Consider the following 13,528-nt stretch of genomic DNA (forward strand, 5'->3'; position numbering starts at 1 on the left):
TAATCCTACGGGGCATTTGCAAATCCAATAGCACCAAAGCTAACCCCTTATCCACTTCCGGTCGGGCTGCTTGTGCTCTCTTGTACATGCCAGCACGGGCGACCCCTCTCCCACCCCGCCCCCAAACCCTTTCCTGTCCTGGACGGAGGAGCTGGCGAGAGCCAACACCTGCGTCCATGACAGGCGTGTGTTACAAGAGCTTGTTCTGAACTTGCACGTTAATCATATGCCCTTGACCACGGTCCCCTTGTAATATGGTGTGATATGTCTGAATCCCCACAACAACCTAACAAAAATCAAAACCCCAACAACATCAATAACAACAACATAAACCTTGTTTTACAAGGGTTGAGACAGTTGTCAAGCTTACCCCGCTAGTTATGACACTGATTGTTCCTTAATGATATTAGATGTGATCGCGAGGGCAGCGATCCACACAACATTGATTTGTTTATGATGACAGGGCAGAACTGATTACTAAACTGCATTTATTTCGTGCCCTTCAAAGCACGTCCACCCTATTATATAACTCCCTCACCTTGCCCCACGTGTTAGAGGTGTGCTGTTTTTCAACGAAGATTGGAAATACACACGAATACAGGCAGCCATTCCTCGCAATCCTGAGAAATTGAGAGGGGTCAGGGCATCCATTCTCCCTATGGGTCAATGCTCCACGCTGCTTATACATGGATGCACCTCCCCCAATCTTTTGAAACAAAAATCCTGCCTTAATCAGGTGTAAAAGGGACTATACTGAGTTTTCAGCCATTACAAGACTTCCGTCGCCCCCCCCACCTCCTCCCAACAAAATCCCCCCCCCCCCCCCCCCCCCCCCCCCTGCTATTCCCTGGGTTTGTTTAAAACGCTATCATGTTTTACATATAAAGCATTATACGGATAAATGCATTTGAAATGACCTTACAGAACATTACAATGTCGAGTAATGCATTGGTTATAGAGACATTAATATTCAAAGCAAGAAAATGTCAGTAAATTGTAATTTCAATAATGTAAAACTATTTTTAAAATGGCTACTTGTAACTCTGGTCTTGGTTCAGGGGTGGCGTGGAGCTCTGTGGTAGAGCATTTGCATATGTAGAGGTGCAGTCGGACATAGGGTCGATTTATCGCCATCTGTAATGATATACCATGTTCTACAAAGGAACAGTGACATGTAATACGTACACGTAATAAAAACCAATGTTTTTTTTTTTATATCTGTACGTATCGCCCATTCTTACCTCAGGTAGATGGTATGCTAACTACGTTTATTCATAGATACACATGTATAAACAACCTTTTTCCATACCCCTACTATATTGGCACTGGTCAGTGACTTTAGAACACAACTATACACATTCTTGTGGCAAACAGATTAATATTATATTGTATTGGATAAGCCGTGTTTTATATACGGACTACTCTTGAACTTATCGATAGATCGGCAAATCATCGTCATGCCGGTAAACTGAAAATGATTAACTCCAGTGTGTTGTATTGCATTACACGGTTTGGCGGTCGCGAATACCCTGGGTTATTTAAAGTATAGGCTAGGTGTCGGCGTTTTGACGACACACACAAATGGCAGGTATTGTGAAAATCAGGACCGGCGTTAGTCACGGGTGTCGCTGTTTTAAAGTGATTGTTATTTAATAATAATAGTTTTTCAAAGCCATTATTGGCGCCACAGTGTACGCTTATATTATAATATGTTTCAGATATCTTTTGTTAAAGGCACAACAAAATGGCTATTAATATTTTTGATATAATTTTCGGCAAAAATATATGTTTAAAATATTTTTACCACCCGCATTTCAATTTATATTTGACATTACCATATTTAAATAAATAAATAAAATGTTTGAGTTATATTATTTAGTTGAAAGCGGAAAAAATTTCTATTACTTTGTTTTATATTACTTTGTTTCAACATTTTATATATATTTTTGCAAACGTATCACCCACTCGCAATTCAGCTTGTAAATCATTTAATTTTGTCAGCCATTACCATATTTTTAAAAAAGAAAATATTTAATTTTATATAAAATTTTAGCAAACGTATCTGTTTAAAGGATCCTCAATCCACATTTCTGATTGTGAATCATGTAAATATTGCCTATTTATATTAAACTAGATACCATAAAGCGATATTTAACACATACATTTGTAGATCAGCGAATTTTAGTTTTGTTATTACAGGTGGTTTTAAACTCCAGTTTGGATAGTGAAATTGTAAGTTTTCAGGCCGAAAACAAGCTGACCGTGTGTTATATTTGGGAGGTGTTATTGGCTGATGTCGGTCAAGTGCTTGCTACTATGTGCAGGGGCGTTGTATGGTTTGAAAGGTTGAGGGGTGGGGGGGGGGGGGGGCGGAGGGGTAGTTCGAATATGAACCTAGCGGACCCTTTGTCTACATTTTTCCTGGACACCTATATGAATATACTAATATTATACCGTAAAATTTTTAGCATCAGCGGGGATGGGGGTGAGGGTAGAGTCGTCCGACCCCCTCCATGCCTACGCTCCTGATGTGATATGAATCTCTGCGGGTTTTAAAAATTTTTTATGTATAAAATGATACACATACGGATTTTGAGCATTTATGAAAATGTCTGTGCAAATTCAAACCCCTATGGCTTTACGTAAATCCGTAACTAGGACAATTGGTTAGGTTACCTGGTCACCTTATTGACAACCGACACACTGTAATTACTTACAGTTATTTATTGCAATCTGAAAACACAATACAGACTCTACATGTACAACCGAAGACCTAAAAACCAAAATATTTATTATTTCCAATATTATTTCCCACTGAAAGCTGCTGTACACCAGAACAATGTTCTTTCAGCCATATTTATTTTCCAAATGTAAACACTCGAACTCTATATTGAAGAGTTCTGCACTGTCACGAACCTGCTAGTAACGACCACTTGGCTCACTGCACATATGTTAAGCCTTTGTGAAAGGATATTTGTACACACGGCCGTTGAAACGTCTTAATTAATCATAAACTGATTTTTATGCATACTTCAGGTTTTATTCGGAATCAGTGGCTTAGATCATATATTCTAGTATATATTGCAAAAAGAACTATTTCTGAACAATGGGAGCGAATAAGTATTTACTGTTGAATGAGTATGATAGCTTAGCGAACTAAATAATGACAAGCTTTAACACTGTTGACTGAAGATAAATTGTTTGACCGTGTTTCAATATTTGAAAAACGGATTACAAGTTCAACTTTCTAGGCAATCGTGGGCAATTTAATCGTATTTATTTCTTTTTAAATGTATAGGTGAACAGACAAATAATACAGTTTACAATAGAATGTGAACGTATTGGCAAAACGACGGGGATAAGAAAAGAAAGAGAAATTATTTGTGTATCTGCATGTACAATTGTGTTTTAAATGCAGTACTTAGAAGGGTGTTGTAAATATATGTAGTTTTTTTCTTCCTCGTTGATACAAGAATGTTCCTGTTGATCTGCCTGTTTTTGTCCTGTATTATGTGAAATAAAAAATGAAAAAAACAAAACAAACTATATAAAATTAAAAAGAAAAAGAAAAAAGAAAAAAAAGAAATAGAAAGAAGGATTGAATGTACCAGTAAACTATTTTGTCGACATATATTTGAGGTCTAAAATTTAGTAATTAAGACACTGGGTCATCAAAAAGCATACCCAAGGTCGTATATTAATAAGTAACAGAATCTAATTAAGGTTCAAGCACGCTGTCATGGGCACACACCTCAGCTATCTGGGCTGTTTGTCAAGGACTGTGAGTTAATTGTTAGTGGTTAGTGAGAGAAAAGAGGATGTAGTGGTTTTACACTGAGTCATTGAGTCGTTGAAACTCGCTCTGGGTGGGAGCCGGTACCGGTCTACGAACCCTGTACCTACCAGCCTTATGTCCGATGGCTTAACCACGACACCACCGAGGCCGGTGGGATATTCAAAAGTGTCTCTTGACTACGATACTCGAAACCTTAGTGGTATATGAGAATGTTAAAATAATTCGAAGTCTTGACTACTGAGAAATTGCAAATATGTTCACCCCTCCTATTTCGCAGGGCACCACTACACGACCAAAGCATAGCAGTATTATGAATTATGATTGTGAGATTTTTGTAAAGATTAATTACGGTATTTAAGGACAACTTAGTCACAGTTTACACCAGATCTGATTGTTTATATTCTTACACAGTTAACTAGACATTTGGCGTAGTGTGTGAGAGAGAAAACCCACCGCCACCATATGATACGCGGGCCTTTTGAAAAAAAACAATAGATCTATAATAAGTGTGCACTTTCCAAGACAAACCAACACATGGCCTTTGATATACCAGTCGAGGGTTACTGGTTGGGATGGGAAAAGATAGCTGGCCCACCGAGAAGATTACCCTACGTCCCATCACACACCCGATGAACGCTTTAACACTGATATACAAAGGCTTATAAACAAAAAGCGACAATTAAATATCAAAATGGCGGTGGATACACTAACAAAATTCAACGCGTTTCGCACCAGATGGTTCAAGAAATGTTTGTCACGAATTTGTCTGATCGTCCGCCGGTCTCGATGTTTAGCATGTTCTTTCTTTCTTTCGAACTTACTCCCTCCCTCTCTCCCGCTTATCTGTTACTCCTTATCTCTCTCATCATCTATCTCTAACCTCATCCACAATCAGTTCCCTCTCCCTCTGTCTCTCCTCTCTTTGTCTGGTTCTGTTTCAATGTCCCCCCCCCCCACCTCTCTATCTCTCTCCCCCCCCTCTCTCTCTCTCTCTCTCTCTCGCTTTCTGTCTATCTCTCTGTCTCTCTCTTTCTGTGTGTGGGTTTTGTGTGTGTGTGTGTGTGTGTGTGTGTGTGTGTGTGTGTGTGTGTGTTGCATTTGTGTTTATGTTTGCAATGGCGTTTGCTTATAAATACTAGCATATTTCTTCTTTGTGTTGGCCTGATATAAAACATGACCTCCATTTATAACGAGGTGCCGAAGGCAAAGCTTAAACACTTAGTGGATATTGCTTCATTACAGCTATAGTGTTTATGCATCGAGTATGAGCTGTCGAACACAGCTAGTAATCCCACTACTAGTGTATGAGAAACGGTTACATTGTCATTCGCTTTTCATTACCCGTTTCCTCTGGCAGGTATTTAAGGTCGGCCTCTCTCGGTCTCTGTCTCTGTCTCTCTCTGTCTCTCTGTCTCTGTCTGTCTGTCTGTCTCTCTCTCTCTCTCTCTCTCTCTCTCTCTCTCTCTCTCTGTGTGTGTGTGTGTGTGTGTGTGTGTGTGCGTGTCTGTCGCTCTCTCTCTCTCTCTCTCTCTCTCTCTCTCTCTCTCTCTCTATCCGTCCCTCCCTCTACCCCCTCTCTCTCTCTGTCTGTCTGTATGTGTCTCTCTCTGTTCCTCCACCTATCCTCTCTGTCTCTCTTTATGTGTGTGTGTGTGTGTGTGTCTGTCTCTCTGTGTCTCTTTCCCTCTCTTTCTCTCTCTCTATCTCTCTGTCTCTCTCTTAGTCTCTGTGTGTCTATTTCTGTTTCTTTCTCAGTCTTCTCTCTCTCTCTCTCTCTCTCTCTCTCTCTCTCTCTCTCTCTCTCTCTCTCTCTCTCTCTCTCTCTCTCTCTCTGTCTTAGTCTCTGTGTCTATTTCTGTTTCTTTCTCAGTATCGTCTCCTTCTCTCTCTCTCTCTCTCTCTCTCTCTCTCTCTCTCTCTCTCTCTCTCTCTCTCTCTCTCTCTCTCCCTCTTAAAAATCACAAAACACTGACATCCCCCATATAAACTATAAATAAAAGATCCACAACATTAATCAAAACAATTGTCCGTTCACCCGAGGTCAATGCCAAATTGTGTTTGGCACACATCTCTCCAGGGACATGCCTGTACTGAACAAGGACACGACATCGGTGGATGTTCCACAATGGGCTCAGGGAGTGTTGACCTCCGTTGCAGTTATTTCAAATTATGTTTTTAAGATCAAAGAGCTCCTAAGAGTCTTTAGGCGGCGGACCTATCCTACCTCATCTTAACTAAAAAGAGCCGATGCTTCTTATCTATTTATTTATGCATCGACCTTATCTTACGTCAAAAACAAGCACCATTTCCTCGTATCTAACTCTCGCCAGCAATAAAATTAATGAATGAATGTTTGACGACACCCCATCACAAACAAATACTATTGGGTGTCAGACTAAGGTACTTGCCAGCAATAAGGCCATTCTGAGTTCAGGCGCTAGGTTCAAAAAACAATATTGGCAAGTCTTGACAGTCGAAGTCCTTCTTTAGACAGACAAGGAAGGATGTATCAACTTAGGGACCTCCGTTGCAGTTATTTCAAATTATGTTTTTAAGATCAAAGAGCTCCTAAGAGTCTTTAGGCGGTGGACCTATCCTATCTCATCTTACCTAAAAAGAGCCCATGCTTCTTATCTATTTATTTATGCATCGACCTTATCTTACGTCAAAAACAAGCACCATTTCCTCGTATCTAACTCTCGCCAGCAATAAAATTAATGAATGAATGTTTGACGACACCCCATCACAAGCAAATACTATTGGGTGTCAGACTAAGGTACTTGCCAGCAATAAGGCCATTCTGAGTTCAGGCGCTAGGTTCAAAAAAACAATATTGGCAAGTCTTGACAGTCGAAGTCCTTCTTTAGACAGACAAGGAAGGATGTATCAACTTAGGGACTTCTAGTCCTAGAGATGAAGCACCTGAGAGTGGTTCATATTCAGAGCAATCATGTCTTATCAAATAACCCTTTGACCTCAACCAAGTGCAGAGGTACGATTTTCAGTACGTTATTGGTTTTGTCATTCAGACAGAGCCATTATTTGATTGCATTTACCATAGTTTGACACCCAATAGCCGATGTATTTTTCGTGCTGAGGTGTCGTTAAACATATATTCTATTCTATTCTATTCTATTCAGACAGAACCTGTCCCTAAGCGGCAAAAAAGCGATAAACCCCTTCTCACAGAGGTCTGTTTTATTCAACTCCAAACCTCTGATGACTGGACACAGATAAACTGAAAACTTGCCGTAGGACGCAATTACAAGGAAGGTTTATCCATCAAGCAATTGTATCTGTCGCTCAGTGACCCATGCGTGCTGTTGACAAACAGATACGGTGAGGTCAGATTTGACAACTATCGCGGTTTGTTTCTGTGTTGGGATAACGCACTAGATACCGTGTGTATTGTACGCCCCGCTGTTCAATTTGAGCAAACAGCTGATACACAATCTCCCGCACAGGCAGTGGGAGGACACGCTGGTTGAGGGGACCCACAGCTACTGATCGACTTCACTGCAACTGGAAATATGTATTACAGTATATATATTGATTTGTCTCAATTTATCTTCTTGTTCAGTGAAGTATTGGGCAGATGGAATTTGTGTGTTGACTGATTTGTTTGCATCAGTGCATACAAAAGCATTGTTAAAGGAGTTAGCTGGACACGTGATTCAAATAGTGGAGCATTCGTTCAAATCAATGCAAGAAAATAATGTCCATGGAAAGACTAAATGGTTATGGATGCCGAATTTGGCTCCCGGTTTGCATCCATGTAAAACACTTTTTAAGCACTAGTGTCTTCTGATTGCACACTTGTGACATGGATTTCAGTTCCTATTGTCAAATCAATGCAAAGGATATATTGTTGATGAAACAACTAATCGTTCAGGATTCTCTAATCATGGTTTCGATTTTCCTCGCTGGGAAAAACAATGAAAGGAATCAATTCGACGAGGTTGTTCTCGTATGTGGGGTCTTCTATTTTTAATCTCTGAAATTACATCATTGTTACAAACAACCTCCACTCAGGATTTCCCAGTGAAATCTTACGTAAAGTTGACACTTTATCACATTAACATTTTACTCATCTAAAATTCCGACAAGACTAACGTTTTGACCCTACTGGAATTCTTATCAAGCTAATGTTTCGTGTTCTAAACATTGTCAACAGACACAATGTTTTTCACTTTGGAAATAGACTAAAGGGTTACTAATATGTTTTACGCTTTTGAACTCTTGACTGAGCTAACGATTTATGATTCGCTCTACAGATATGACCACTAACCTTCCTCGTTCATGCTGTGAATAGCTGAACTATTGATATTTCTCTCTCCGTGAATCAGGTGTCATTTCAGGTGCTACAGCTAAATAATGTATGTCATTTTAATTCGCGTGACAGATGTTGGAACGAAAAAACACACAACACAATCAACTATCCTGAGCAAAAATGCTTGCATGACAATGTGTGAAAATATACAGCGAGTATATCAAGTTAACAGACATATATTGTAACGATATTTGGCATTGAATACTAGTGAGTACGTTTTGTTGTTGTTTGTTATCTAGTCTCAAATATATTTTAGGCATTTACTTGTATTTGTTTCACGACGAATTAAGATTCAGGAATTAATTATTTAATTTGTTGGGGTGTTTTTGTTTTATCTCTTTGTGGACATTCTTTAATGCATGACTGTACAACGTTCACCTAAGGTGATTGAGGATGTTAATTGTGAGTGGAATGCTTGAGTTAATATTCTACGTCAGATATGTTCTGTGATGCCTGTGGGCAATTTCATATGCCATAGTTCATATGTATTTCCTCAAAGGCATCATAGAATATATATTTATTAACCCGGTTAATAACCCTTTGCTGTCAGTGGGTCATATGTTTACACATTTAGTTAAATAGCGTGATTTCATTTTTGATAATCGTGATGACGTCACGTTGCTGCTGGAGGCGACTTTAGAATTGTGATTGACTAAATATAGAATTATAATATTAGTTTAGAAGTGTCATAGAATAAATAGATTTCGCTACTCGTGGTGGGTTTTTTATTTTTTTATTTTTTATTTTTTATTAATATGTAAAATATCAACCTCGTCTTGTTAATTGGTATTTGTCTCGGCAGAGGTTCGAAAAATACTGTTCATATTAAAATACTCGTGACGAATCCTCTGTATATTCGCCTACAGTCGGAAGGATTAACCAAGTAGTGACATCGGGTTTCTTCTTTAACACTAATCAGTTAACTGTTCTGAACAGCTCAACCTGTGTTCATATAGTTTACATCTTTAGCTTTTAACGCTTTGTGGTTGTTAGAATCGATTCCTTTTGGTAGACACAGAGAGTTGTCCCTGCCCTGACCAGTGCCCTACAGCTAGTATATTAAATACCGTGATATGTGATGTCCTGTCCCTGGGAATGTGCATACAGTGCAGGATATTTTTCTGTTGTTTGGTAGGAGTAGCCTATGCGATAGTAGCGGGTTCCTCCCCTCCCTCTCTCTCTCTCTCTCTCTCTCTCTCTCTCTCTCTCTCTCTCTCTCTCTCTCTCTCTCTCTCTCTCTCTCTTTTTACAATTTTTCTCTCTGTGCCTCTCTTACTCTGTCTCTGTATCTGTCTCTCTCTCTTTTTAGCCTATATGGCGACAGCGGGTTTCCTCTAAAAAAAAACAGTGTCAGAATGACCATATGTTTGACGTCCAATAGACGATGATAAGATAAACAAATCAATGTGCTCTAGTGGCGTAGTTAAATAAAACAAACTTTTTTTTTACTCTCTGTCTCTGCCACTCCGTTTCTCCTTTTTCAATCTCTCTCTCTCTCTCTCTCTCTCTCTCTCTCTCTCTCTCTCTCTCTCTCTCTCTCTCTCTCTCTCTCTCTCTCTCTATAAACCAGATTAATACTGCGACGGGCTTTTTCGTAAATGTACAAAATAACCTTAGTTTGAAAATATGCTGAAATGCCACAAGCAAGCTTTTCATTGTTGTGTAAATGAACCTGTGCGTTAGGATTACCTGAATTCTAGGTGGAGTTACTGACATCGTTATTTATAAGTAGATTAACATCACGGTCATTAGCAAGCATTACATGCTGTTTTAGGTGGAGTTATTTATTCTGATAATCCGATAAATAGTACCATGACATTATAACATTTATGTTTTGACAGGCTGGATTTCATTTCGTGTCCATATTCGCTAGGTGATTAATAACAATAATAATCGACACAGTCATATTGATAATATTTAACAACAAAATAATAATGTTAATAATAATGGTACTACTATTATTACTACTACGACGACGGCAGCGACGACAACCACCACCATTATTAAAACAACAACAACAACAACTACTACTATAGATAAGTGCGTACTAATAGTAATAATACAAAAACCTGAAATAATAATTGCTTGATACTAACTAATAATTATATTTGTGGTAATGGTGATGATTGCGTGATGATGATGATGATGATGATGATGATATTGATAATGAAGATGATGTGATGTTATTGATGATGTTAAATGATAATTATGTGATGATGATTATGTGATGATGTTGATGATGATGATATTAATGATTATGATGATGATGACAATGATGATGTTGATAATGATGTTTATTTTACCTTCTGTAGATGGACGAGCGTAACATGCAGTCTGACTCGCCGGACTCGACCTCGCTCGACGTACCGATCTGGGTAAACGGCGTACAGCGCTGGGTGACCGGTCTGACGAAGCGCACCACGTGCGACGACATCATCTACGCGCTGCTCTACCACGACAACAAGCACGAGTTCCACGGCACCGACAGCTACGCCATCTTCGAGCGGTGGCGCGAGGTGGAGCGACCGCTGCAGGCCAGGACTAAGCTACTCAAGGTGTGGAAGGCCTGGGGCGCCGAGCAGTGCAACGTTCAGCTAGACATGAGGAAACTCGACGACTACTTTCTCCCGGGCGAGCTCTCGCGGTCTAAGCGACGTCACAGGAGAAGCAGCAAACACCGGTCCTCGAGGCACGCGACGAGAAGCGGTAGGTGTTGCAGTCACGATAACTGTTACGACACGGGCCAGATGAAGTGTCTGGAGGGCGTCGTCAAGCTGGTGATTACTCAGGAGAGGAAGCTGCACGACATCAAGGAGAGGATAGAGGAGACGGAGCAGATGATAGAGAACCTTGAGACAAAGCGGCACTTCAGCAGGATCCATGAGAACGGTGAGGACTACGTCCAGAACTCGTACCTCGACAGCGCCAGCGACGACAGCGGCAGCATGGACGCGTTTCTTTCTAGCATTCGCGAGGACGAGGTGGATGAGTATCTGGAATTCTGTGACAGGATTCTACAGCTGGAGGACGGGATTCAGAAGGAGAGGAATACCATCTGGAGACTGTCGTCCAGGATTCAGGAGAGCGGTCTGGCGGGCGGACCCACGTTTGGAGGAAGTGGTTCCCGTCTGCCAGATCGTGGAGGGGTTGGGTGTGGTGGTGGTGGTGGTGTTGTTACAGATGTGGTTTATGGTTCCGAGGAGAATGAAAGGTGCGAGCAGATTCAGGTGGATATCAATCGTCTAGTCACTGCTAACATGATGCAGAGGTACAAGGAAGAAGGGATTAAAAAGGAACTTCAGTATTTCGACCAGCAGATCAGTGTGAAACAGCAAATGCTCAAGTCACTCAAGATCGAGTTGGAGGGTCTGGACTCACCTCTGCCGTCGCACGAGGAAACAAGACCAGTGGGTCACACGACCGCTAGTCGCGACCTTGAGCTTGACAGCGAGGACCGTGTGGGTCAGCTGCACGTACACGATGAATATCCTAGAATGAGGACGAAGTCTGTAACGTTTGATGACACGCTCAATCACATGCACGTGATCGGAACGTCTAAAGAAAATTTAACAGAACATATTCAAAATACCCAGAGTCTCGTGGCTCGTTTCCATAACGACATTCCACTGAATCCACGCCCTCCTGAATTAGAGAAACATGGGCAGAATCAAGGGAATCGAAATGAATTAAGAGTGACGTCTATTTTGAAAAATAGAGAAATTGTGACTCAGAAACAACCTCGAATCGACAAGCCATATATCAATGGCGATTCATATAGAGATTACAAACAGTACGACAATCATTACAAGACCGACTTACCGTTTACCGGAAGTAGGAACTGTTTTCTTCCACCAACAATGTATACATACGCAAATGACGGCCATTACTCGATTCTTGAGAGATCTTGTAAAGTGTCACGTGACGACAACGATTCAGATACGGGTCTCAGCTCCATGCACAGCGACGAATCTCCCGGATTGGAAACATTGGTGTAATTTAAAGTTGCAATCTCACCTGACATTGTTATATCATTATGCTCTAATTTAAAACACCAGCGCGACTCCAGCTTTAATAAATCGATATTTTCGTTATTAACGTATATCAGTGGTCGAAATACTACCGACCCGGCCATTTTTGTTTTGGCCAGTCAACATCACAACGTGCCTGGAGATATATTATGCCAGCCTTCCTAAACGGATCGGCAATTTGCGTTTGTACTTTATGACCATGTTTGGTCCGGCACGATTTGATTTGGTTCGGTTGTTGTTTGTCGAACCGAATGACCAGCAGGAATTTCAGCCAATTTCAACCCCTATATATGGTCAAAATCCACGATACAAGAACCATGCCTGTCGCTATTTCTTGTAATACTTTATTACGTTAATAAACAGTGAAGAAGGCGATCCGCGGTTTTGGCGTCAACGCCAGATTAATGCAATTGTACGTGATCTGGATTAGTGACTGCATCTATAAGACTCCGTAGAACAGTGTAACTGATAAAAATATAACATGGAATATCTTGTCTTGATTGTTAAATAATTTCGAGATTGCAGCTTTAAATATCGACTGACAAATGTGTTTTATTTTATTACCAATCATTGTTAGTTCTTTAAAAAGGCAGGAAACTTATACATGAAATCATTCATAACCAGTACTTACCTAGTAAAATCATAGTGATTAATATATAGTTTGGTAAATAATTTTTGTTGAACATTTTTCATAGTCAAACAAAACTGCGACGAATTAAATGCTCACGATGCGAAATCTCGCACTAATTGTCATTAATAGTAACTTTATGATCTTTGGCCAAATTAATGTTCACTTGGCGAACGATATGTGAAACCGTGTGTTACGGACACTTGTGGAAAACCAGCTTTTATTTAAGACATACGCAAACTTCAAATTCGATAATGCACATGTTGGTAATATGTTATGCTTTCAACACACAAAACTACACTTTACCTCTGTATATGGGACACCTGCTCATAAAGAACTGTGTAAAGTTTAGAAATGGTATTTTTAAGGCAGGTTTCAATACCGGTATACGTTTTAGAGACGTATGGGCCATTAAAGGGAGGAGAATAAATGTTTTAGACCAGTTTTACTTGTTGTTTTTTTTATTTATTGATAATTACTTCAATGTGAATCATTCTTAAATATATATCAAAATCATATATATGTATATATATACATATATACATACATACATACATACATACATATATATATATATTTCCAAATATGTTTATGTACAAAGAATGTCATTACTATAATGTCAAATATTTTGTAATTTCACTTCAAATATATTTTTCCCTATTATACAATTTGCCATTTAAAGGGAGAATCGTACGAACAGTGTTCCTACTAAATGGCCAACACAATTACCTGACAAATACATATTT

General features: G+C 39.8%; 1 protein-coding gene across 2 annotated transcripts in view; it reads left to right on the top strand.

The window, feature by feature from the left end:
- LOC121382032 (ras association domain-containing protein 9-like) overlaps positions 1-13,225 on the top strand; it is a 34,785-nt gene extending 21,560 nt beyond the window's left edge. Inside the window, exons 1-2 of one of the 2 annotated variants that reach the window (XM_041511499.1) lie at positions 7,250-8,333; positions 10,439-13,225. In XM_041511499.1, the coding sequence (XP_041367433.1) occupies positions 10,439-12,121 (1,683 nt within the window). In that variant the 5' untranslated portion in view covers positions 7,250-8,333 and the 3' untranslated portion in view covers positions 12,122-13,225. Of the gene's footprint in view, positions 1-7,249; positions 8,334-10,438 lie in introns of those variants that run through there. The other variant, XM_041511498.1, reaches the window with a different exon arrangement.
- Positions 13,226-13,528: the final 303 nt, after the last annotated feature.

Source organism: Gigantopelta aegis, chromosome 9, assembly GCF_016097555.1.
Source record: "Gigantopelta aegis isolate Gae_Host chromosome 9, Gae_host_genome, whole genome shotgun sequence".
In the NCBI taxonomy this organism is placed as follows: Eukaryota; Metazoa; Mollusca; class Gastropoda; order Neomphalida; family Peltospiridae; genus Gigantopelta; species Gigantopelta aegis.